Below are 27,990 nucleotides of genomic sequence, written 5' to 3' on the forward strand. Positions count from 1 at the left end.
TGTAGCTACCCAGTACTCTGTATGGGCTCTCCAACCCTGTTCCTGTAGCTACCCAGTACTCTGTATGGGCTCTCCAACCCTGTTCCTGTAGCTACCCAGTACTCTGTATGTCATGGGCTCTCCAACCCTGTTCCTGTAGCTACCCAGTACTCTGTATGGGCTCTCCAACCCTGTTCCTGTAGCTACCCAGTACTCTGTATGCCATGGGCTCTCCAACCCTGTTCCTGTAGCTACCCAGTACTCTGTATGTCATGGGCTCTCCAACCCTGTTCCTGTAGCTACCCAGTACTCTGTATGCCATGGGCTCTCCAACTCTGTTCCTGTAGCTACCCAGTACTCTGTATGTCATGGGCTCTCCAACCCTGTTCCTGTAGCTACCCAGTACTCTGTATGCCATGGGCTCTCCAACCCTGTTCCTGTAGCTACCCAGTACTCTGTATGTCATGGGCTCTCCAACCCTGTTCCTGTAGCTACCCAGTACTCTGTATGCCATGGGCTCTCCAACCCTGTGCCTGTAGCTACCCAGTACTCTGTATGGGCTCTCCAACCCTGTTCCTGTAGCTACCCAGTACTCTGTATGTCATGGGCTCTCCAACTCTGTTCCTGTAGCTACCCAGTACTCTGTATGTCATGGGCTCTCCAACCCTGTTCCTGTAGCTACCCAGTACTCTGTATGGGCTCTTCTACCCTGTTCCTGTAGCTACCCAGTGCTCTGTATGGGCTCTTCTACCCTGTTCCTGTAGCTACCCAGTACTCTGTATGCCATGGGCTCTCCAACCCTGTTCCTGTAGCTACCCAGTACTCTGTATGGGCTCTTCTACCCTGTTCCTGTAGCTACCCAGTACTCTGTATGGTCTCTCCAACCCTGTTCCTGTAGCTACCCAGTACTCTGTATGCCATGGGCTCTCCAACTCTGTTCCTGTAGCTACCCAGTGCTCTGTATGGGCTCTCCAACCCTGTTCCTGTAGCTACCCAGTACTCTGTATGCCATGGGCTCTCCAACCCTGTTCCTGTAGCTACCCAGTACTCTGTATGGGCTCTCCAACCCTGTTCCTGTAGCTACCCAGTACTCTGTATGGTCTCTCCAACTCTGTTCCTGTAGCTACCCAGTGCTCTGTATGGGCTCTCCAACCCTGTTCCTGTAGCTACCCAGTACTCTGTATGCCATGGGCTCTCCAACCCTGTTCCTGTAGCTACCCAGTACTCTGTATGCCATGGGCTCTCCAACTCTGTTCCTGTAGCTACCCAGTGCTCTGTATGGGCTCTTCTACCCTGTTCCTGTAGCTACCCATTACTCTGTATGGTCTCTCCAACCCTGTTCCTGTAGCTACCCAGTACTCTGTATGCCATGGGCTCTCCAACTCTGTTCCTGTAGCTACCCAGTACTCTGTATGCCATGGTCTCTCCAACTCAGTTCCTGTAGCTACCCAGTACTCTGTATGGGCTCTCCAACCCTGTTCCTGTAGCTACCCAGTACTCTGTATGGCATGGGCTCTCCTACTCTGTTCCTGTAGCTACCCAGTACTCTGTATGGCATGGGCTCTCCAACCCTGTTCCTGTAGCTACCCAGTACTCTGTATGGGCTCTCCAACCCTGTTACTGTAGCTACCCAGTACTCTGTATGGTCTCCCCTACCCTGTTCCTGTAGCTACCCAGTACTCTGTATGCCATGGTCTCTCCAACTCAGTTCCTGTAGCTACCCAGTACTCTGTATGGGCTCTCCAACCCTGTTCCTGTAGCTACCCAGTACTCTGTATGGCATGGGCTCTCCTACTCTGTTCCTGTAGCTACCCAGTACTCTGTATGGCATGGGCTCTCCAACCCTGTTCCTGTAGCTACCCAGTACTCTGTATGTCATGGGCTCTCCTACTCTGTTCCTGTAGCTACCCAGTACTCTGTATGGGCTCTCCTACTCTGTTCCTGTAGCTACCCAGTACTCTGTATGGGCTCTCCAACCCTGTTCCTGTAGCTACCCAGTACTCTGTATGGGCTCTCCAACCCTGTTCCTGTAGCTACCCAGTACTCTGTATGCCATGGGCTCTCCAACCCTGTTCCTGTAGCTACCCAGTACTCTGTATGGGCTCTCCTACTCTGTTCCTGTAGCTACCCAGTACTCTGTATGGTCTCTCCTACCCTGTTCCTGTAGCTACCCAGTACTCTGTATGGGCTCTCCAACCCTGTTCCTGTAGCTACCCAGTACTCTGTATGGGCTCTCCAACCCTGTTCCTGTAGCTACCCAGTACTCTGTATGGGCTCTCCAACCCTGTTCCTGTAGCTACCCAGTACTCTGTATGGGCTCTCCAACCCTGTTACTGTAGCTACCCAGTACTCTGTATGGTCTCCCCTACCCTGTTCCTGTAGCTACCCAGTACTCTGTATGCCATGGTCTCTCCAACTCTGTTCCTGTAGCTACCCAGTACTCTGTATGGGCTCTCCAACCCTGTTCCTGTAGCTACCCAGTACTCTGTATGGCATGGGCTCTCCTACTCTGTTCCTGTAGCTACCCAGTACTCTGTATGGCATGGGCTCTCCTACTCTGTTCCTGTAGCTACCCAGTACTCTGTATGTCATGGGCTCTCCAACCCTGTTCCTGTAGCTACCCAGTACTCTGTATGGGCTCTTCTACCCTGTTCCTGTAGCTACCCAGTACTCTGTATGGGCTCTCCTACTCTGTTCCTGTAGCTTCCCAGTACTCTGTATGGGCTCTCCTACTCTGTTCCTGTAGCTACCCAGTACTCTGTATGGGCTCTCCAACCCTGTTCCTGTAGCTACCCAGTACTCTGTATGGGCTCTCCAACCCTGTTCCTGTAGCTACCCAGTACTCTGTATGCCATGGGCTCTCCAACCCTGTTCCTGTAGCTACCCAGTACTCTGTATGGGCTCTCCAACCCTGTTCCTGTAGCTACCCAGTACTCTGTATGGGCTCTCCTACTCTGTTCCTGTAGCTACCCAGTACTCTGTATGGTCTCTCCAACCCTGTTCCTGTAGCTACCCAGTACTCTGTATGGGCTCTCCTACTCTGTTCCTGTAGCTACCCAGTACTCTGTATGGGCTCTCCGACCCTGTTCCTGTAGCTACCCAGTACTCTGTATGTCATGGGCTCTCCAACCCTGTTCCTGTAGCTACCCAGTACTCTGTATGTCATGGGCTCTCCAACCCTGTTCCTGTAGCTACCCAGTACTCTGTATGGTCTCTCCAACCCTGTTCCTGTAGCTACCCAGTACTCTGTATGGGCTCTCCAACCCTGTTCCTGTAGCTACCCAGTACTCTGTATGGGCTCTCCAACCCTGTTCCTGTAGCTACCCAGTACTCTGTATGGGCTCTCCAACCCTGTTCCTGTAGCTACCCAGTACTCTGTATGGGCTCTCCAACCCTGTTCCTGTAGCTACCCAGTACTCTGTATGGGCTCTCCAACCCTGTTCCTGTAGCTACCCAGTACTCTGTATGCCATGGGCTCTCCAACCCTGTTCCTGTAGCTACCCAGTACTCTGTATGCCATGGGCTCTCCAACCCTGTTCCTGTAGCTACCCAGTACTCTGTATGCCATGGGCTCTCCAACCCTGTTCCTGTAGCTACCCAGTACTCTGTATGCCATGGGCTCTCCAACCCTGTTCCTGTAGCTACCCAGTACTCTGTATGCCATGGCTCTCCAACCCTGTTCCTGTAGCTACCCAGTACTCTGTATGGGCTCTCCAACCCTGTTCCTGTAGCTACCCAGTACTCTGTATGGGCTCTCCAACCCTGTTCCTGTAGCTACCCAGTACTCTGTATGGGCTCTCCAACCCTGTTCCTGTAGCTACCCAGTACTCTGTATGGGCTCTCCAACCCTGTTCCTGTAGCTACCCAGTACTCTGTATGCCATGGGCTCTCCAACCCTGTTCCTGTAGCTACCCAGTACTCTGTATGCCATGGGCTCTCCAACCCTGTTCCTGTAGCTACCCAGTACTCTGTATGGGCTCTCCAACCCTGTTCCTGTAGCTACCCAGTACTCTGTATGGGCTCTCCAACTCTGTTCCTGTAGCTACCCAGTACTCTGTATGGGCTCTCCAACCCTGTTCCTGTAGCTACCCAGTACTCTGTATGCCATGGGCTCCCCAACCCTGTTCCTGTAGCTACCCAGTACTCTGTATGTCATGGGCTCTCCAACCCTGTTCCTGTAGCTACCCAGTACTCTGTATGCCATGGACTCTCCAACCCTGTTCCTGTAGCTACCCAGTACTCTGTATGGGCTCTCCAACCCTGTTCCTGTAGCTACCCAGTACTCTGTATGGGCTCTCCAACTCTGTTCCTGTAGCTACCCAGTACTCTGTATGTCATGGGCTCTCCAACCCTGTTCCTGTAGCTACCCAGTACTCTGTATGGGCTCTCCAACCCTGTTCCTGTAGCTACCCAGTACTCTGTATGTCATGGGCTCTCCAACCCTGTTCCTGTAGCTACCCAGTACTCTGTATGGGCTCTCCAACCCTGTTCCTGTAGCTACCCAGTACTCTGTATGGGCTCTCCAACCCAGCTCTCCAACAAGTCTACAACGGTCACATATAATTTGAATGTGGTCAGGACTCATGACTGCTGGTATGGCAGGAATATTGTCACCGCCCTCCTCTCTACCTCTCCTCTCTACCTCCACCCCTACTCTCTACCCCTCCTCTCTACCTCTCCTCTCTACCTCTCCTCTCTACCTCTCCTCTCTACCTCTCCTCTCTACCCCTCCTCTCTACCCCTCCTCTCTACCCCTCCATCTCTACCCCTCCTCTCTACCTTCCACCTCTCTACCTCCACCCCTCCTCTCTACCTCTCCTCTCTACCTCTCCTCTCTACCTTTCCTCTCTACCTCCACCCCTTCCTCTCTACCTCTCCTCTCTACCTCTCCTCTCTACCTCCACCCCTCCTCTCTACCTCCACCCCTCCTCTACCTCTCCTCTCTACCTCTCCTCTCTACCTTTCCTCTCTACCTCCACCCCTACTCTCTACCTCTCCTCTCTACCTCCACCCCTCCTCTCTACCTCCACCTCTCTACCTCCACCCCTCCTCTCTACCTCTCCTCTCTACCTCCCCCCTACTCTCTACCTCTCCTCTCTACCTCCACCCCTCCTCTCTACCTCTCCTCTCTACCTCCACCCCTCCTCTCTACCTCTCCTCTCTACCTCCACCCCTCCTCTCTACCTCCACCCCTCCTCTCCACCCCTCCTCTCTACCTCTCCTCTCTACCTCCACCCCTCCTCTCTACCCCTCCTCTCTACCCCTCCTCTCTACCCCTCCTCTCTACCCCTCCTCTCTACCCCTCCTCTCTACCTCCACCCCTCCTCTCTACCTCCACCCCTCCTCTCCACCCCTCCTCTCTACCTCTCCTCTCTACCTCCACCCCTCCTCTCTACCTCCACCTCTCTACCTCCACCCCTCCTCTCTACCTCTCCTCTCTACCTCCACCTCTCCTCTCTACCTCCACCCCTACTCTCTACCTCTCCTCTCTACCTCCACCCCTCCTCTCTACCTCTCCTCTCTACCTCCACCCCTCCTCTCTACCTCCACCCCTCCTCTCCACCCCTCCTCTCTACCTCTCCTCTCTACCTCCACCCCTCCTCTCTACCTCTCCTCTCTACCTCCACCTCTCCTCTCTACCTCCACCCCTACTCTCTACCTTTCCTCTCTACCTCCACCCCTACTCTCTACCTTTCCTCTACCTCTCTACCTTTCCTCTCTACCACTCCTGTCTCTGTTGACATTGTTGTCGATCTGAAGTGAACAGTTAACATTGGCCAACTAGATAACAGAGTGATGCATCATGGATAATAGACTGATTCCAATGGTACCCTGGTCTGACCTACCTACCTCTGGTTTCCTATTTTACTCCTCATCTCCTCCATCTCTCTCCGCTCTCCCTGCCTCCTCTCTCCCTCCCTCCATCCCTCCCTCCCTCCCTCCCTGCCTCCCTCCCTCCCTCCCTCCCTCCCTCCCTCCCTCCCTCCCTCCCTCCCTCCCTCCCTCCCTCCCTCCCGCCCTCCCTCCCTCCCGCCCTCTCTGCCTCTCTGCCTCTCTGCCTCTCTGCCTCTCTGCCTCTCTGCCTCTCTGCCTCCCTCCCTCTCTGCTCTCTGCTCTCTGCCTCTCTGCCTCTCTGCCTCCCTCCCTCTCTGCCTCTCTGCCTCTCTCTCTCTCTCTCTCTCTCTCTCTCTCCCCCTCTCTCTCCCTCTCTTTCCCTCTCTTTCCCTCTCTCCCTCTCTCTCCGTGCCTCCTCTCTTCCTGAATCGTTAATGTGCCCATGTCAGGACCAGCGACAGACAGAGAATGACCCCGCCCCCTCTGTCTCAGTGGGCGTGCCAGCATCCGTTATCGTCAGCAGCTCTGGCCACACACCCTCGGGTCTTGACAGCCAATTAGCTGAGGCAGCAGTGGTAAACCAGGTAGACAATACGCCCCTTAATGCTAAGCCCCACCCCCTGTTGCTGCCACTCTGTTAGGACATTTTCTCTCTCTCTCTCTCTCTCTCTCTCTCTCTCTCTCTCTCTCTCTCTCTCTCTCTCTCTCTCTCTCTCTCTCTCTCTCTCTCTCTCTCTCTCTCTCTCTCTCTCTCTCTCTCTCTCTCTCTCTCTCTCTCTCTCTCTCTCTCTCTCTCTCTCTCTCTCTCTCTCTCTCTCTCTCTCTCTCTCTCTCTCTCTCTCTCTCTCTCTCTCTCTCTCTCTCTCTCTCTCTTTCTCTCTCTCTCTCTCTCTCTCTCTCTCTCTCTCTCTCTCTTTCTCTCTCTCTCTCTCTCTCTCTCTCTCTCTCTCTCTCTCTCTCTCTCTCTCTCTCTCTCTCTCTCTCTCTCTCTCTCTCTCTCTCTCTCTCTCTCTCTCTCTCTCTCTCTCTCTCTCTCTCTCTCTCTCTCTCTCTCTCTCTCTCTCTCTCTCTCTCTCTCTCTCTCTCTCTCTCTCTCTCTCTCTCTGTCTGTCTGTCTGTCTGTCTCTCTCTCTCTCTGTCTGTCTGTGTGTCTCTGTCTGTGTGCACAGTTTGTTTCCTGTAAATCACCAGTCCATTGTCATAACTCTCACGTTGTTTATCTATTCACCCTCACATCTCTGTAGCTTGTTTCTGGAGTGGGTTTCCAGCCCTGCTGTCTATTTCAAAGCATTTTTTTTTTTTACTGTCACTGCCCCATGCATGGTCTGTCTCTGAGTGTCTGTCTGTCTGTCTGTCTCACCCTCTCCAGTCATGGACATGCGTTGATGAGGATGGATTACAGTGGGTTGTAGATAATACGCTTGTGGACGCGTAGTAGATGTAGAAACAACAATCTAGAGATACATATATTATCAAACCTGCATCCTGAATATGACATCACTACTCATGTATGGACAGAATACTAGACCTGTCAAATCTAGACCTGTCATATCTAGACCTGTCATATCTAGACCTGTCATATCTCATGGTAGAATACTAGACCTGTCATATCTCATGGTAGAATACTAGACCTGTCATATCTAGACCTGTCATATCTAGACCTGTCATATCTAGACCTGTCATATCTAGACCTGTCATATCTCATGGTAGAATACTAGACCTGTCATATCTCATGGTAGAATACTAGACCTGTCATATCTAGACCTGTCATATCTCATGGTAGAATACTAGACCTGTCATATCTAGACCTGTCATATCTAGACCTGTCATATCTCATGGTAGAATACTAGACCTGTCATATCTCATCGTAGAATACTAGACCTGTCATATCTAGACCTGTCATATCTAGACCTGTCATATCTCATGGTAGAATACTAGACCTGTCATATCTCATCGTAGAATACTAGACCTGTCATATCTAGACCTGTCATATCTCATGGTAGAATACTAGACCTGTCATATCTCATGGTAGAATACTAGACCTGTCATATCTCATGGTAGAATACTAGACCTGTCATATCTAGACCTGTCATATCTCATGGGAGAATAATATACCTGTCATATCTAGACCTGTCATATCTCATGGTAGAATACTAGACCTGTCATATCTCATGGTAGAATACTAGACCTGTCATATCTCATGGTAGAATACTAGACCTGTCATATCTCAGGGTAGAATACTAGACCTGTCATATCTCATGGTAGAATACTAGACCTGTCAAATCTAGACCTGTCAAATCTCATGGTAGAATACTAGACCTGTCATAGACCTGTCATATCTAGACCTGTCATATCTAGACCTGTCATATCTCATGGTAGAATACTAGACCTGTCATATCTCATCGTAGAATACTAGACCTGTCAAATCTAGACCTGTCATATCTCATGGTAGAATACTAGACCTGTCATATCTCATGGTAGAATACTAGACCTGTCATATCTCATGGTAGAATACTAGACCTGTCATATCTCATGGTAGAATACTAGACCTGTCATATCTCATGGTAGAATACTAGACCTGTCATATCTCACGGTAGAATACTAGACCTGTCATATCTCATGGTAGAATACTAGACCTGTCATATCTCATGGTAGAATACTAGACCTGTCATATCTCATGGTAGAATACTAGACCTGTCATATCTCATCGTAGAATACTAGACCTGTCAAATCTAGACCTGTCATATCTAGACCTGTCATATCTCATGGTAGAATACTAGACCTGTCATATCTCATGGTAGAATACTAGACCTGTCATATCTCATGGTAGAATACTAGACCTGTCATAGACCTGTCATATCTCGTGGTAGAATACTCGACCTGTAATATCTCATCGTAGAATACTAGACCTGTAATATCTCATCGTAGAATACTAGACCTGTCAAATCTAGACCTGTCATATCTCATGATAGAATACTAGACCTGTCATATCTCATCGTAGAATACTAGACCTGTCATATTTCATGGTAGAATACTAGACCTGTCATATCTCATGGTAGAATACTAGACCTGTCATATCTCATGGTAGAATACTAGACCTGTCATATCTCGTGGTAGAATACTAGACCTGTCATATCTCGTGGTAGAATACTAGACCTGTCATATCTCGTGGTAGAATACTAGACCTGTCATATCTCGTGGTAGAATACTAGACCTGTCATATCTCGTGGTAGAATACTAGACCTGTCATATCTCGTGGTAGAATACTAGACCTGTCATATCTCGTGGTAGAATACTAGACCTGTCATATCTCGTGGTAGAATACTAGACCTGTCATATCTCGTGGTAGAATACTAGACCTGTCATATCTCGTGGTAGAATACTAGACCTGTCATATCTCGTGGTAGAATACTAGACCTGTCATATCTCGTGGTAGAATACTAGACCTGTCATATCTCGTGGTAGAATACTAGACCTGTCATATCTCGTGGTAGAATACTAGACCTGTCATATCTCATGGTAGAATACTAGACCTGTCATATCTCATGGTAGAATACTAGACCTGTCATATCTCATGGTAGAATACTAGACCTGTCATATCTCATGGTAGAATACTAGACCTGTCATATCTAATGGTAGAATACTAGACCTGTCATATCTCATCGTAGAATACTAGACCTGTCAAATCTAGACCTGTCATATCTCATGGTAGAATACTAGACCTGTCAAATCTAGACCTGTCAAATCTCATGGTAGAATACTAGACCTGTCATAGACCTGTCATATCTCATGGGAGAATACTAGACCTGTCAAATCTAGACCTGTCATATCTAGACCTGTCATATCTAGACCTGTCATATCTCATGGTAGAATACTAGACCTGTCATATCTCATCGTAGAATACTAGACCTGTCAAATCTAGACCTGTCATATCTCATGGTAGAATACTAGACCTGTCATATCTCATGGTAGAATACTAGACCTGTCATATCTCATGGTAGAATACTAGACCTGTCATATCTCATGGTAGAATACTAGACCTGTCATATCTAGACCTGTCATATCTCATGGTAGAATACTAGACCTGTCATATCTAGACCTGTCATATCTCATGGTAGAATACTAGACCTGTCATATCTCATGGTAGAATACTAGACCTGTCATATCTCATGGTAGAATACTAGACCTGTCATACCTAATGGTAGAATACTAGACCTGTCATATCTCATGGTAGAATACTAGACCTGTCATATCTCATGGTAGAATACTAGACCTGTCATATCTCATGGTAGAATACTAGACCTGTCATATCTCATGGTAGAATACTAGACCTGTCATATCTCATGGTAGAATACTAGACCTGTCATATCTCATCGTAGAATACTAGACCTGTCAAATCTAGACCTGTCATATCTAGACCTGTCATATCTCATGGTAGAATACTAGACCTGTCATATCTCATGGTAGAATACTAGACCTGTCAAATCTAGACCTGTCAAATCTCATGGTAGAATACTAGACCTGTCATAGACCTGTCATATCTCATGGTAGAATACTAGACCTGTCATATCTAATGGTAGAATACTAGACCTGTCATATCTCATCGTAGAATACTAGACCTGTCAAATCTAGACCTGTCATATCTCATGGTAGAATATTAGACCTGTCATATCTCATGGTAGAATACTAGACCTGTCAAATCTAGACCTGTCATATCTCATGGTAGAATACTAGACCTGTCAAATCTCATGGTAGAATACTAGACCTGTCATAGACCTGTCATATCCCGTGGTAGAATACTCGACCTGTAATATCTCATCGTAGAATACTAGACCTGTAATATCTCATCGTAGAATACTAGACCTGTCAAATCTAGACCTGTCATATCTCATGGTAGAATACTAGACCTGTCATATCTCATGGTAGAATACTAGACCTGTCATATCTCATGGTAGAATACTAGACCTGTCATATCTCGTGGTAGAATACTAGACCTGTCATATCTAGACCTGTCATATCTAGACCTGTCATATCTCATGGTAGAATACTAGACCTGTCATATCTCATGGTAGAATACTAGACCTGTCATATCTCATGGTAGAATACTAGACCTGTCATATCTCATGGTAGAATACTAGACCTGTCATATCTCATGGTAGAATACTAGACCTGTCATATCTCATGGTAGAATACTAGACCTGTCATATCTCATGGTAGAATACTAGACCTGTCATATCTCATGGTAGAATACTAGACCTGTCATATCTCATGGTAGAATACTAGACCTGTCATATCTCATGGTAGAATACTAGACCTGTCATATCTCATGGTAGAATACTAGACCTGTCATATCTCATGGTAGAATACTAGACCTGTCAAATCTCATGGTAGAATACTAGACCTGTCAAATCTCATGGTAGAATACTAGACCTGTCTTATCTAGACCTGTCATTACGAGACCTGTCATATCTCATGGTAGAATACTAGACCTGTCATATCTAGACCTGTCAAATCTAGACCTGTCATATCTCATGGTAGAATACTAGACCTGTCATATCTAGACCTGTCTCGGTCTCTTCTCTTTGCATGGCATGACCATCTAGTAAACAGAGTTACCCCTTTTCCCCCTCTCACCTATCCACTCACTCCATCGTTCTTCTGTGCTACAGACAACGGAGTCCGTGACACATCCTCCTACCCTCTGCTCCTCTCTCATCCTGCCCTCTCCCCTCCTCCTGCTCTCTCTCCCTCCTACCCTCTGCTCCTCTCTCATCCTGCCCTCTCCCCTCCACCTGCTCTCTCTCCCTCCTACCCTCTGCTCCTCTCTCATCCTGCCCTCTCTCCTCCACCTGCCCTCTCTCCCTCCTGCCCTCTGCTCCTCTCTCATCCTGCCCTCTCCCCTCCTCCTGCTCCCTGCCCTCCCCCCTCCTGCTCTCTGCCACTCTCCCCTGCTCTTTGCTCCTCTCCCCTCCTTTCCTGCTCCCTTCTCTCCTCCTGCTTCTCTCCCCTCCTCTCCTTTGCTCCCTGCTCCTCTGTTGACTACAGTGACAGTGATACCCCCCTTTTGCTTCCCTCTCTCTACCCCTCTCATGCAACAACTGGGTTTTGCCCCAAACCAAGATGCCCACCCCCTTCTATTCCCAGAAACCCTTGGCTTAAACCTTCCCAGAACCCCCTCCTCGCGTCCACTGGTTTCCCTCAGCATAATAACACAAGATAATCTCTCCTTCTTTCAACTGTCTCTGGCAGGTCATGGCAGAGTGCTACATGGCTTTCTGATTGTGTTTCAGGTTGGAGGATGGACTTGTTCTTTCCCTGGGCAGTAGTAAAGTAGTCTATAACAAGCCCTAGTGTTCCTATACAAACTGACTAGCAGGGTGCTTGTGTCTCTCTGTGTGGTCCTCACAACCTGTTCCCTCTGAAAGTTGATCACGTGTGCTGGTTTTCTGCCTGATGTCCTGTACCTGCCTGTCCTCTCCTCCTCTCCTCTCCTCCTCTGCTCTCCTCTCCTCCTCTGCTCTCCTCTCCTCCTCCTCTGCTCTCCTCTCCTCCTCTGCTCTCCTCTCCTCCTCCTCTGCTCTCCTCTCCTCCTTCTCTGCTCTCCTCCTCCTCTGCTCTCCTCTCCTCCTCTGCTCTCCTCTCCTCCTCCTCTGCTCTCCTCTCCTCCTCTGCTCTCCTCTCCTCCTCCTCTCCTCTCCTCTCCTCCTTCTCTGCTCTCCTCTCCTCCTCCTCTGCTCTCCTCTCCTCCTCCTCTGCTCTCCTCTCCTCCTTCTCTGCTCTCCTCTCCTCCTCTGCTCTCCTCCTCATCTCCTCTCCGCTGCTCTCCTCTCCTTCTCTGCTCTCCTCTCCTCCTTCTCTCCTCCTTCTCTGCTCTCCTCTCCTCCTCTGCTCTCCTCCTCCTCTCCTCTCCGCTGCTCTCCTCTCCTCTGCTCTCCTCTCCTTCTCTGCTCTCCTCTCCTCCTCTCCTGTTTTTGCTTGATGTTCTATACCTGCCTCTCCTCCTCCCTGCTCTTCTCCTCCTCCCTGCTCTTCTCCTCCTCCCTGCTCCTCCCTGCTCTTCTCCTTCTCCTTCTCTGCTCTCCTCTCCTCCTCCCTGCTCCTCCCTGCTCCTCCCTGCTCTTCTGCTCCTCCCTGCTCTTCTCCTCCTCCCTGCTCCTCCCTGCTCTTCTCCTTCTCTGCTCTCCTCTCCTCCTCTCTCCTCCTCCCTGCTCCTCCCTGCTCTTCTCCTCCTCCCTGCTCCTCCCTGCTCTTCTCCTTCTCTGCTCTCCTCTCCTCCTCTCTCCTCCTCCCTGCTCCTCCCTGCTCTTCTCCTCCTCCCTGCTCTTCTCCTCCTCTCTTCTCCTCTCTGCTCCTCCTTGATGTTGTTATAATGCTGTTTTCACATGTTTTATTTTCTTAAAGTCTGGTATTATTTGGAACCTTTAATATCTTGTAATGTATGTAGCCTCTGTGTCTGACGTGTTTCCTGTCTGTTTTGACCTTTAACCCTAGATGCCCCAGGCGTCTGGACAGCAGTTGAAGCTCCAGAGCCTGTCTCCCTCCCAACCCCTGGCCTCCCACACTGCTCCCCCTCTGTCGGACAGCCCTCAGCCCTCCCCCTTCCCCCTGCAGTCCCCCCACCTCCCCCTGCAGTCCCCCCACCACCATGGCCAGTCCCGCACCCCATCCCAGCCACAGACCCCCGTCCGCGCCTGCACCCCATCATCTCTTCCCCCAATGTTCATTATCCACAACCAGATCCCTGGCTCCCCCCAGCCTGCACCACAACAACAACAACAGATCCACATCCAGTCCCGGCCCCCCTCCCAGCCTGCTCCCTACCAACCTGATGCATGCTCCCCCAAACCCCCCCAGACTCTCCAGGGCCCTCCTGCAGGGTTCCAGTTCACGGTGCCCGAGGTGGGGGCCCCCGGTGGTGGAGTGGTGAAGGCCCAGGTCCCCCTGCAGCTCCAGGCTCAGCCCGTCGCTCAGCCCGTCGCTCAGCCCGTCGCTCAGCCCGTCGCTCAGCCCGTCGCTCAGCCCGTCGCTCAGCCCTCTCCACAACAGAAACTACACCAGGTGTGAAGGGACTCACCCTAACACTTCTCTCACTGCTCAGAAGTTTTGATTGGTTGTTAATTTATCACATCTTATCAAATCAAAGTTTATTTGTCACGTGCCGAATACAACAGGTGTAGACCTCACGGTGAAATGCTGAATACAACAGGTGTAGTAGACCTCACAGTGAAATGCTGAATACAACAGGTGTAGACCTCACAGTGAAATGCTGAATACAACAGGTGTAGTAGACCTCACAGTGAAATGCTGAATACAACAGGTGTAGTAGACCTCACAGTGAAATGCTGAATACAACAGGTGTAGTAGACCTCACAGTGAAATGCTGAATACAACAGGTGTAGTAGACCTCACAGTGAAATGCTGAATACAACAGGTGTAGTAGACCTCACAGTGAAATGCTGAATACAACAGGTGTAGTAGACCTCACAGTGAAATGCTGAATACAACAGGTGTAGTAGACCTCACAGTGAAATGCTGAATACAACAGGTGTAGTAGACCTCACAGTGAAATGCTGAATACAACAGGTGTAGTAGACCTCACAGTGAAATGCTGAATACAACAGGTGTAGTAGACCTCACAGTGAAATGCTGAATACAACAGGTGTAGTAGACCTTACAGTGAAATGCTGAATACAACAGGTGTAGACCTCACAGTGAAATGCTGAATACAACAGGTGTAGTAGACCTCACAGTGAAATGCTGAATACAACAGGTGTAGTAGACCTCACAGTGAAATGCTGAATACAACAGGTGTAGTAGACCTCACAGTGAAATGCTGAATACAACAGGTGTAGTAGACCTTAAAGTGAAATGCTGAATACAACAGGTGTAGTAGACCTCACAGTGAAATGCTGAATACAACAGGTGTAGTAGACCTCACAGTGAAATGCTGAATACAACAGGTGTAGTAGACCTCACAGTGAAATGCTGAATACAACAGGTGTAGTAGACCTTACAGTGAAACGCTGAATACAACAGGTGTAGTAGACCTCACGGTGAAATGCTGAATACAACAGGTGTAGTAGACCTCACAGTGAAATGCTGAATACAACAGGTGTAGTAGACCTCACAGTGAAATGCTGAATACAACAGGTGTAGTAGACATTACAGTGAAATGCTGAATACAACAGGTGTAGACCTCACAGTGAAATGCTGAATACAACAGGTGTAGTAGACCTCACAGTGAAATGCTGAATACAACAGGTGTAGTAGACCTTAAAGTGAAATGCTGAATACAACAGGTGTAGTAGACCTCACAGTGAAATGCTGAATACAACAGGTGTAGTAGAGCTCACAGTGAAATGCTGAATACAACAGGTGTAGTAGACCTCACAGTGAAATGCTGAATACAACAGGTGTAGTAGACCTCACAGTGAAATGCTGAATACAACAGGTGTAGTAGACCTTACAGTGAAATGCTGAATACAACAGGTGTAGTAGACCTCACAGTGAAATGCTGAATACAACAGGTGTAGTAGACCTCACAGTGAAATGCTGAATACAACAGGTGTAGTAGACCTTACAGTGAAATGCTGAATACAACAGGTGTAGTAGACCTTACAGTGAAATGCTGAATACAACAGGTGTAGTAGACCTCACAGTGAAATTCTGAATACAACAGGTGTAGTAGACCTCACAGTGAAATGCTGAATACAACAGGTGTAGTAGACCTCACAGTGAAATGCTGAATACAACAGGTGTAGTAGACCTTACAGTGAAATGCTGAATACAACAGGTGTAGTAGACCTCACAGTGAAATGCTGAATACAACAGGTGTAGACCTTACAGTGAAATGCTGAATACAACAGGTGTAGTAAACCTTACAGTGAAATGCTGAATACAACAGGTGTAGTAGACCTCACAGTGAAATGCTGAATACAACAGGTGTAGTAGACCTCACAGTGAAATGCTGAATACAACAGGTGTAGTAGACCTCACAGTGAAATGCTGAATACAACAGGTGTAGTAGACCTCACAGTGAAATGCTGAATACAACAGGTGTAGTAGACCTTACAGTGAAATGCTGAATACAACAGGTGTAGTAGACCTTATAATGAAATGTTTACTTACGAGTCCCTAACCAACAATGCAGTTTAGAAAAAAATACAGATAAGAAATAAAAGTAACAAGTAATTAAAGAGCAGCAGTAAAATAACAGTAATGAGGCTATATACAGTGTATTACGGTACAGAGTCAACGTGGAGGCTATATACAGGGTATTACGGTACAGAGTCAACGTGGAGGCTATATACAGAGGGGTACCGGTACAGAGTCAACGTGGAGGCTATATACAGGGGGGTACCGGTACAGAGTCAATTTGGAGGCTATATACAGGGTATTACGGTACAGAGTTAATGTGGAGGCTATATACAGGGTATTACGGTACAGAGTCAATGTGGAGGCTATATACAGGGGGTACCGGTACAGAGTCAATGTGGAGGCTATATACAGAGGGTACCGGTACAGAGTCAATGTGGAGGCTATATACAGGGTATTACGGTACAGAGTCAATGTGGAGGCTATATACAGGGGGTATCGGTACAATGTGGAGGCAATATACAAGGCGTACAGAGTCAATGTGGAGGCTATATACAGGGGGGTACCGGTACAGAGTCAATGTGGAGGCTATATACAGGGTATTACGGTACAGAGTTAATGTGGAGGCTATATACAGGGTATTACGGTACAGAGTCAAGGTGGAGGCTATATACAGGGTGTTACGGTACAGAGTCAATGTGGAGGCTATATACAGGGTATTACGGTACAGAGTCAACGTGGAGGCTATATACAGGGGGGTACCGGTACAGAGTCAATGTGGTAGACAGAGTCAATGTGGAGGCTATATACAGGGGGTACTGGTACAGAGTCAATGTGGAGGCTATATACAGGGTGTTACGGTACAGAGTCAATGTGGAGGCTATATACAGGGTATTACGGTACAGAGTCAACGTGGAGGCTATATACAGGGGGTACCGGTACAGAGTCAATGTGGAGGCTATATACAGGAGGTACCATTACCGAGTCAATGTGGAGGCTATATACAGGAGGTACCATTACTGAGTCAATTTGGAGGCTATATACAGGGTGTTACGGTACAGAGTCAATGTGGAGGCTATATACAGGGGGTACCGGTACAATGTGGAGGCAATATACAGGTGGTACCAGTACAGGGTCAATGTGGAGGCTATATACAGGGGGTACCGGTACAGAGTCAATGTGGAGGCTATATACAGGGGGTACCGGTACAGAGTCAATGTGGAGGCTATATATAGGGGGTACCGGTACAGAGTCAACGTGGAGGCTATATACAGGGGGGTACCGGTACAGAGTCAATGTGGAGGCTATATACAGGGTATTATGGTACAGAGTCAATGTGGAGGCTATATACAGGGGGTACCGGTACAGAGTCAATGTGGAGGCTATATACAGGGTATTATGGTACAGAGTCAATGTGGAGGCTATATACAGGGGGTACTGGTACAGAGTCAATGTGGAGGCTATATACAGGAGGTACCATTACCGAGTCAATGTGGAGGCTATATACAAGGGGTACCGGTACAATGTGGAGGCAATATACAGGTGGTACCAGTACAGGGTCAATGTGGAGGCTATATACAGGGGGTACCGGTACAGAGTCAATGTGGAGGCTATATACAAGGGGTACCGGTACAGAGTCAATGTGGAGGCTATATACAGGGGGTACTGGTACAATGTCGAGGCAATATACAAGGCGTACAGAGTCAGTGTGGAGGCTATATACAGGGGGTACCGGTACAATGTGGAGGCTATATACAGGGTATTACGGTACAGAGTCAATGTGGAGGCTATATACAGGGGTACCGGTACAGAGTCAATGTGGAGGCTATATACAGGGGGTACCGGTACAATGTGGAGGCTATATACAGGTGGTACCAGTACAGGGTCAATGTGGAGGCTATATACAAGGCGTACAGAGTCAGTGTGGAGGCTATATACAGGGGGTACCGGTACAGAGTCAATGTGGAGGCTATATACAGGGTATTACGGTACAGAGTCAATGTGGAGGCTATATACAGGGGGGTACCGGTACAGAGTCAATGTGGAGGCTATATACAGGGTGTTACGGTACAGAGTCAATGTGGAGGCTATATACAGGGTATTACGAGTCAATGTGGAGGCTATATACAGGGCGTACCGGTACAGAGTCAATGTGGAGGCTATATACAGGGCGTACCGGTACAGAGTCAATGTGGAGGCTATATACAGGGTATTACGGTACAGAGTTAACGTGGAGGCTATATACAGGGTATTACGGTACAGAGTCAACGTGGAGGCTATATACAGAGGGTACTGGTACAGAGTCAATGTGGAGGCTATATACAGGGTATTACGGTACAGAGTTAATGTGGAGGCTATATACAGGGGGTACCGGTACAGAGTCAATGTGGAGGCTATATACAGGGTATTACGGTACAGAGTCAATGTGGAGGCTATATACAGGGGGGTACCGGTACAGAGTCAATGTGGAGGCTATATACAGGGTGTTACGTACAGAGTCAATGTGGAGGCTATATACAGGGTATTACGGTACAGACTCAATGTGGAGGCTATATACAGGGTATTACGGTACAGGAGTTAATGTGGAGGCTATATACAGGGGGTACCGGTACAGAGTCAATGTGGAGGCTATATACAGGGTATTACGGTACAGAGTTGGGGGTACCGGTACAGAGTCAATGTGGAGGCTATATACAGGGGGTACCGGTACAGAGTCAATGTGGAGGCTATATACAGGGGGTACCGGTACAGAGTCAATGTGGAGGCTATATGCAGGAGGTACCATTACCGAGTCAATGTGGAGGCTATATACAGGGTGTTACGGTACAGAAGAGTCAGTGTGGAGGCTATATACAGGGGGTACCGGTACAATGTGGAGGCTATATACAGGGTATTACGGTACAGAGTCAATGTGGAGGCTATATACACAATGTGGAGGCTATATACAGTGGGTACCGGTACAGAGTCAATGTGGAGGCTATATACAGGGGTACCGGTACAGAGTCAATGTGGAGGCTATATACAGGGGGTACCGGTACAATGTGTAGGCAATATACAAGGCGTACAGAGTCAGTGTGGAGGCTATATACAGGGGGTACCGGTACAGAGTCAACGTGGAGGCTATATACAGGGTGTTACGGTACAGAGTCAATGTGGAGGCTATATGCAGGAGGTACCGGTACCGAGTCAATGTGGAGGCTATATACAGGGTATTACGGTACAGAGTTAATGTGGAGGCTATATACTGGGGGGTACTGGTACAGAGTCAATGTGGAGGCTTTTTACAGGGTATTACGGTACAGAGTCAACGTGGAGGCTATATACAGGGGGGTACCGGTACAGAGTTAATGTGGAGGCTATATACAGGGTATTACGGTACAGAGTCAATGTGGAGGCTATATACAGGGGGTACCGGTACAGAGTCAATGTGGAGGCTATATACAGGGGGTACCGGTACAGAGTCAATGTGGAGGCTATATACAGGGGGTACCGGAACAATGTGGAGGCTATATACAGGGTATTACGGTACAGAGTCAATGTGGAGGCTATATACAGGGGGTACCGGTACAATGTGGAGGCTATATACAGGGGGTACCGGTACAGAGTCAATGTGGAGGCTATATACAGGGGTTACCGGTACAGAGTCAATGTGGAGGCTATATACAGGGTGTTACGGTACAGAGTCAATGTGGAGGCTATATACAGGGGGTACCGGTACAATGTGGAGGCAATATACAGGTGGTACCAGTACAGGGTCAATGTGGAGGCTATATACAAGGCGTACAGAGTCAGTGTGGAGGCTATATACAGGGGGTACCGGTACAGAGTCAATGTGGAGGCTATATACAGGGGGTACAGAGTCAATGTGGAGGCTATATACAGGGGGTACCGGTACAATGTGTAGGCAATATACAAGGCGTACAGAGTCAGTGTGGAGGCTATATACAGGGGGTACCGGTACAGAGTCAACGTGGAGGCTATATACAGGGTGTTACGGTACAGAGTCAATGTGGAGGCTATATGCAGGAGGTACCATTACCGAGTCAATGTGGAGGCTATATACAGGGTATTACGGTACAGAGTTAATGTGGAGGCTATATACAGGGGGTACCGGTACAGAGTCAATGGGGGGGGCTATATACAGGGGGTACCGGTACAGAGTCAATGTGGAGGCTATATACAGGGGTACCGGTACAGAGTCAATGTGGAGGCTATATACAGGGGGTACCGGAACAATGTGGAGGCTATATACAGGGTATTACGGTACAGAGTCAATGTGGAGGCTATATACAGGGGGTACCGGTACAATGTGGAGGCTATATACAGGGGGTACCGGTACAGAGTCAATGTGGAGGCTATATACAGGGGTTACCGGTACAGAGTCAATGTGGAGGCTATATACAGGGTGTTACGGTACAGAGTCAATGTGGAGGCTATATACAGGGGGTACCGGTACAATGTGGAGGCAATATACAGGTGGTACCAGTACAGGGTCAATGTGGAGGCTATATACAAGGCGTACAGAGTCAGTGTGGAGGCTATATACAGGGGGTACCGGTACAGAGTCAATGTGGAGGCTATATACAGGGTGTTACGGTACAGAGTCAATGTGGAGGCTATATACAGGGTATTACGGTACAGAGTCAATGTGGAGGCTATATACAGGGGGTACCGGTACAGAGTCAATGTGGATACTATATACAGGGGGTACCGGTACAGAGTCAATGTGGAGGCTATATACAGGGGGTACCGGTACAGAGTCAATGTGGAGGCTATATACAGGGGGTACCGGTACAGAGTCAATGTGGAGGTTATATACAGGGTGTTACGGTACAGAGTCAATGTGGAGGCTATATACAGGGTATTACGGTACAGAGTTAATGTGGAGGCTATATACAGGGGGTACCGGTACAGAGTCAATGTGGAGGCTATATACAGGGTATTACGGTACAGAGTTAATGTGGAGACTATATACAGGGGGTACCGGTACAGAGTCAATGTGGAGGCTATATACAGGGGGTACCGGTACAGAGTCAATGTGGAGGCTATATACAGGGGGGGTACCGGTACAGAGTCAATGTGGAGGCTATATACAGGGGGTACCGGTACAATGTGGAGGCAATATACAGGTGGTACCAGTACAGGGTCAATGTGGAGGCTATATATAGGGGGTACCGGTACAGAGTCAATGGGGGGGCTATATACAGGGGGTACCGGTACAGAGTCAATGTGGAGGCTATATACAGGGGGTATCGGTTCAGAGTCAATGTGGAGGATATATACAGGGGGTACCAGTACAGAGTCAATGTGGAGGCTATATACAGGGGGTACCGGTACAGAGTCAATGTGGAGGCTATATACAGGGGGGTACCAGTACAGAGTCAATGTGGAGGCTATATACAGGGTGTTACTGGTACAGAGTCAATGTGGAGGCTATATACAGGGGGTACCGGTACAGAGTCAATGTGGAGGCTATATACAGGGGGTACCGGTACAGAGTCAATGTGGAGGCTATATACAGGGGGTACTGGTACAGAGTCAATGTGCGGGGGCACCGGTTAGTTGAGGTAGTATGTACATGTAGGTAGAGTTATTGAAGTGACTGTGCAAAGATGACAACAGAGACTAACAGTGGTGTAAAGGGGGGGGGGGGGCGGGGCAATGCAAATAGTCCAGGTAGCCATTTGATTAGATGTTCATGAGTCTTATGGCTTGGGGGGGGTAGAAGCTGTTTAGAAACCTCTTGGTCCTAGACTTCTTCTTCTGTGTTATTGACTGTACGTTTGTTTATTGCATGTGTAACTCTGTGTTGTTGTTTTGTGTCGCACTGCTTTGCTTTATCTTGGCCAGGTCGCAGTTGTAAATGACAACTTGTTCTCAACTAGCCTTCCTGGTTAAATAAAGACTTGGCGCTCCGGTACTGCTTGCCGTGCGGTAGTAGAGAGAACTGGGGTTGCTGGAGTCTTTGACAATATTTAGGGCCTTCCTCTGACACCGCCTGGTATAGAGGTCCTGGATGGCACGCAGCTTAGCCCCAGTGATGTACTGGGCCGTTCGCACTACCCTCTGTAGTGCCTTGCGGTCGGAGCCCGAGCAGTTGCCATACCAGGCAGTGATGCAACCAGTCAGGATGCTCTCGATGGTGCAGCTGTAGAACTTTTTGAGGATCTGAGGATCCATGCCAAATCTTTTCAGTCTCCTGAGGGGGAATAGGTTTTGTCGTGCCCTCTTCACGACTGTCTTCTACTTGCATGTTTATTTGCCTGATATGTGAGAGAGGTGTTAGTCCAGCAAAACCAGCTTTTCGATCATTATATACGTTATAATCAAAGTATTTCTACTAATTTCTGTTCTATTTGTCCGTTATTCACTCTCAGGTCCAACAGAACATTTTACTACAGGCCAAACAACAACAACAACAACACAGCCAACCCCAAACTCCGCCCCAACAACAGGCCCAGTTCAGCTCACAGCAGGATGTACCTGCCCTTCTGATCCCTCAACAGGCCCAGTTCAGCTCACAGCAGGATGTGCCTGCCCTTCTGATCCCTCAACAGGCCCAGTTCAGCTCACAGCAGGATGTGCCTGCCCTTCTGATCCCTCAACAGGCCCAGTTCAGCTCACAGCAGGAAGTGCCTGCCCTTCTGATCCCTCAACAGGCCCAGTTCAGCTCACAGCAGGATGTGCCTGCCCTTCTGATCCCTCAACAGGCCCAGTTCAGCTCACAGCAGGATGTACCTGCCCTTCTGATCCCCCAACAGGCCCAGTTCAGCTCACAGCAGGCGTCTGTGCTGGTCAAGACTCCTGCCACAGGTCAGAAAGAAACAACATTCATAGGTGCCAATAACAACAACCCTGATAAAGACCAAAAGCCGAAACGCTTTTTCTTCTACTTTTAGCAATAAAGAAGCCATTTTTTTTTTTATTGAATTCCATTGTCCTCCAAGTGTTGCTGAATCTCCTCACTTCTTCAGTTTGGTTGGCAGAAAAACACAACTACAGTGAAATGTTTGACTCTTCTCTCTGTCTCTCTCTCTTTCTCTCTCTCTCTTCAGCATCCAATGACGTGCAGGTGTTCTCAGGAGTGCAGGGTCAAGGTGGAGTTGAGGTGAACCAAGGGGGCGTGGCTCCAGCTAGTTTTAACCAGTCAGGACAGCAGCCTGGTCAACAGTCTCTCCACCAGTCTGTACAGGTGGGTAGTACCTACTGAAGCTCCGCCCTCCTTTCAACCATTTCATAGAAGTAGTGACTGCTTTTAAATAAAATGAAAGCTTTATTGTCCATCGAATTTGACATTAAATAAGAATTTATTTCTTAATTGACATACCTGGATAAAGGTTAAATATGTAAGAACATATAATTATTTTGTTTCTACTGCTCTTCCAGTCAAAACCTGAAGGACTGATTGGCCAGATGGGAGGGAGGAGCCTGGGGATGATCCAGGTGATCGGGTCAGGTCTGGGTCAGATGACGTCAACACAGCAGACCCATGGTCTGGTCTCGTTACAAACACAGGTGAGGAGACCCTCAACCAATCCTACTGGGTTCCATTTGTTACATCCTGGTCCTGGCAACCCAAAGGGATTGTACATGGTTGTTCGTGCCTTAGCAGTACCACTTCTTCTGATTTTTAAATGATCAGAGGGTTGGTGGTGAGTTGATTAGTGGTGTACTGCTAGGGGAGAAAACAACAGTCAACAGCCCTTTTGTGTTTCCGGGACCAGGATTAACAACTACTGTTGTATGTAATGCTATTTGTCACATTCGCCAAATACCTTACAGTGAAATGCTGACTTACAAACCCTTATAACCTCTCTTGGGGAGGTGGGACGCTAGGCCACGGTTCACACTATTCAACAGCCAGTGAAAAATCAGAGCGCCAAATTCAAAACCAACAAAATGTCATAATTCAAAGTTCTCAAACATACGACTATTTTACACCATTTTTAAAGGTACACATCTCCTTAATGTAATCACGTTGTCCGATTTCAAAAAGGCTTTACGGCGAAAGCATAAGGTTAGATTATGTTAGGACAGTTCCAACACACGAAAAACCACACAGCCGTTTTCCTAGCAAGGAGAGGCGTCACAAAAACCAGAAAACCAGCTAAAATTATGCACTAACCTTTGACGATCTTCATCAGATGACACTCCCAGGACATCATGTTACACAATACATGCATTTTTTTGTTCGATCAAGTTGATATTTATATCCAAAAACTGCATTTTACATTGGCGCGTGATGTTCAGAAAATATTTTGCCTCCAATACTACCAGTGAATCAGCACAACAATTTACAAAAATACTCATCATAAACGTTGATAAAAATATTAAACTGTTATTCAAAGAATTATAGATGAACATCTCCTTTATGCAACCGCTGTGACAGATTTCAAAAAAGCTTCACGGGAAAAGCACACTTTGCAATAATCTGAGTCCTGCGCTCAGAAAACAACATCAAGCAATACAGATACCCGCCATTTTGGAGTCATCTAAAATCATAAATAGCATTATAAATATTCACTTACCTTTGATGATCTTCATCAGAAGGCACTTCCTGGAATCTCAGGTCCATAATAAATGTTATTTTGCTCGATAAAGTCCATAATTTATGTCCAAATAGCTCCTTGTTGTTTGCGCGTTCAGTAAGATACTCCAAGTGTAGGAAGCGCGGCCAAAATGTCACGACGAAAAGTCAAAAAGAGTTATATTTACCTTCGTTCAAACATGTCAAATGTTGTATAGCATCAATCTTTAGGGCCTTTTTAACTTAGAACTTCAATAATATTCCAACCGGACGATTCCAATGTCTTGAAAAACGTTTTGGAACACAGCTACCCCTCACGTGAATGCGCGCCAATGAACTCATGTGCTTTTCTGAGTCAACAACTTCCAACTTCCTTTGTTGGCTCTCTGTTCACCATAGACGCCTCAAACAACTTTCTAAAGACTGTTGACATCTAGTGGAAGCCTTAGGAAGTGCAAAATGAACCCTAAGTCACTGTGTGTTGGATAGGCAATCACTTGAAAAAACTACATCCTCCACTTCCTGTTTGGATTTTTTTCTCAGGTTTTTGCCTGCCATATGAGTTCTGTTATACTCACAGACACCATTCAAACAGTTTTAGAAACGTCAGAGTGTTTTCTATCCAAATCTACTAATAATATCCATATTCTAGTTCCTGGGCCCAAGTAGTAGGCCGTTTAATTTGGGTACGTTTTTCGTCCGGCCGTGAAAATACTGCCCCCTACCCAAGAGAGGTTAACCAACAATGCAGTTTTAAGAATAAAAAAAAAGTGTTAAGTATTTACTGAAATAAATCAAGTAAAAAATAAGTTTACATTTTTTTTTTAATATTACAAAAAAAAAAAAAAAAATAACAAATAATTAAAGAGCAACAATATAATAACAGTAATGAGGTTATTCGAGGTAATATGTGTTGGCCTTCATTGTAAATAAGAATTTGTTCTTAACTGACTTGCCTAGTTTAATAAAGGTTAAATACAACAATTAAAATATAAAAAAAAATAATATGTACATGGAGGTAGAGTTAAAGTGACTCTGCATGGATAATAAACAGAGAGTAGCAGCAGCGTAAAAATGCGGGTGGGGACAATGCATATAGTCCAGGTAGCCATTTGATTCGTTGTTCAGGAGTCTTATGGCTTGGGGGTAGAAGCTGTTAAGGAGCCTTTTGGACCTAGACTTGGCGCTCCAGTACCGCTTGCCGTGCGGCAGCAGAGAGAACAATCTATGACTAGGGTGGCTGGAGTCTCTGGCAATTTTTTGGGCCTTCTGTGTTTACACTTTGCCTGTTTGGTGGTTCGTCAGAAACGGCAGCTCTACCCTTTAGCTCAGTGCGGATGTTGCCTGTAATCCATGGCTTCTGGTTGGGGTATGTACGTGCGGTCACTGTGGGGATGGGGTCTTCAATGCACTTATTGATGAAGCCAGTGACTAATGTGGTGTACTCCTCATTGCCATCGGATGAATCCCGGAACATATTCCAATCTGTGGTAGCAAAACAGTCCTGTAGTTTAGCATCTGCTTCATCTGACCACTTCCTTATTGAGCGAGTCACGGGTACTTCCTGCTTTAGTTTTTTCTTGTAAGCAGGAATCCGGAGGATAGAATTGTGGTCAGATTTACCAAATGGAGGGCGAGGGAGAGCTTTGTTACGCGTCTCTTGGTAAATAGTGTGGTCTACAACTTATCACGAGATACTCTACCTAAGGCGAGCAAAACCTTGAGACTTCTTTAATATTAGATTTTGTGCACCAGCTGTTATTGACAAATAGACACAGACCACCACCCCCTTTATCTTTCCGAAGGCAGCTGTTCTATCTCGCCGACGCACCGAAAACCCAGCCAGCTGTATTTTATACATGTCGTCGTTCAGCCACGACTCGGTGAAACATAAGATATTACAGCTTTTAAACGTCCCGTTGGTCGCGTAGTCTTGATCGGAGCTCATCCGTTTTGTTATCCAATGATTGTACGTTGGCTAATGGGGGGGGGGGGTTACTCACTCGCCATCGGATCCTTACAAGGCATCCCGACCTACGACCCCGATATCTCCGTCTCCTCTTCTTCATGTGAATGACGGGGATTTGGTCCTGGGTCGGGGTGTCTGAAGTAAATCGTTTTGCGTCCGACTCGGTAAATAAGAAATATTTAGTCCGTTACGAGGTGGGTGATCTCTGTCGTGATATCCTGAAGATGTTTCTGCTCATAAGAGACGGTGGGTATTAAACACACACAATGGGTTAGGAGACTGCGAAACATCAACCAGCTACTCGGGTACTATTCTATGTGAATCTGACTGTATAGATGGGTCTGTGTTCTAATGCTGTGATGGTGTGATGGTGATGGATGGTGTGATGGTGTGATGGTGATGGATGGTCATGGATGGGGTGATGGTCATGGATGGGGTGATGGTCATGGATGGGGTGATGGTCATGGATGGGGTGATGGTCATGGATGGGGTGATATGGTGATGGGTGGGGTGATGGTGTGATGGTGATGGATGGTGTGATGGTGATGGATGGTGTGATGGTGATGGTGTGATGGTGATGGTGATGGATGCTGTGTCTTGTTCACCTGACAGACTGCTACTATGAAGATTCCTTTCAGTATTGCTGAACCCAGCAAGGAAGCCAGGTATGCTATAACATCATCCTCTATCGTGGCCCCGTATCGGGGCCCGTATCGTGGCCCTGTAAAATATCCACATTGTGTGAAACAATCAAGTTTTTTTTTCTCTCTGTTTGTATGGATTATAAAAAACAGTTTTCACATCCACCGGATAGAGTTAGTAGTATGGTAGGTATTGTTTTACAGGGTCAGCCATAGTAGTGTGATAGGTGTTGTTGTCCAGGGTCAGCCATAGTAGTATGATAGGTGTTGTTGTACAGGGTCAGCCATAGTAGTATGATAGGTGTTGTTTTACAGGGTCAGCCATAGTAGTATGATAGGTGTTGTTTTACAGGGTCAGCCATAGTAGTATGATAGGTGTTGTTTTACAGGGTCAGCCATAGTAGTATGATAGGTGTTGTTTTACAGGGTCAGCCATAGTAGTATGATAGGTGTTGTTGTCCAGGGTCAGCCATAGTAGTATGATAGGTGTTGTTGTACAGGGTCAGCCATAGTAGTATGATAGGTGTTGTTGTACAGGGTCAGCCATAGTAGTATGATAGGTGTTGTTGTACAGGGTCAGCCATAGTAGTATGATAGGTGTTGTTTTACAGGGTCAGCCATAGTAGTATGATAGGTGTTGTTGTACAGGGTCAGCCATAGTAGTATGATAGGTGTTGTTGTACAGGGTCAGCCATAGTAGTATGATAGGTGTTGTTGTACAGGGTCAGCCATAGTAGTATGATAGGTGTTGTTGTACAGGGTCAGCCATAGTAGTATGATAGGTGTTGTTGTACAGGGTCAGCCATAGTAGTATGATAGGTGTTGTTGTCCAGGGTCAGCCATAGTAGTATGATAGGTGTTGTTGTCCAGGGTCAGCCATAGTAGTGTGATAGGTGTTGTTGTCCAGGGTCAGCCATAGTAGTATGATAGGTGTTGTTGTACAG

The 27,990-nt window shown here is 47.5% G+C and overlaps 1 protein-coding gene across 4 annotated transcripts in view; it reads left to right on the plus strand.

The window, feature by feature from the left end:
- bicra (BRD4 interacting chromatin remodeling complex associated protein) overlaps nucleotides 1–27,990 on the plus strand; it is an 85,637-nt gene that overhangs the window by 33,523 nt on the left and 24,124 nt on the right. For 2 of the 4 annotated variants that reach the window (XM_045724901.2, XM_045724904.2), the window contains 6 exons: nucleotides 6,264–6,398; nucleotides 13,306–13,872; nucleotides 22,287–22,722; nucleotides 22,965–23,101; nucleotides 23,296–23,424; nucleotides 27,018–27,070. In XM_045724901.2, the coding sequence (XP_045580857.2) occupies nucleotides 6,264–6,398; nucleotides 13,306–13,872; nucleotides 22,287–22,722; nucleotides 22,965–23,101; nucleotides 23,296–23,424; nucleotides 27,018–27,070 (1,457 nt within the window). The remainder of the gene's footprint in view (nucleotides 1–6,263; nucleotides 6,399–13,305; nucleotides 13,873–22,286; nucleotides 22,723–22,964; nucleotides 23,102–23,295; nucleotides 23,425–27,017; nucleotides 27,071–27,990) is intronic. The other 2 variants (XM_045724905.2, XM_045724906.2) reach the window with 2 other exon arrangements.

Source organism: Salmo salar, chromosome 09 (genome assembly GCF_965601325.2).
Source record: "Salmo salar chromosome 09, fSalSal1, whole genome shotgun sequence".
Lineage (NCBI taxonomy): Eukaryota > Metazoa > Chordata > Actinopteri > Salmoniformes > Salmonidae > Salmo > Salmo salar.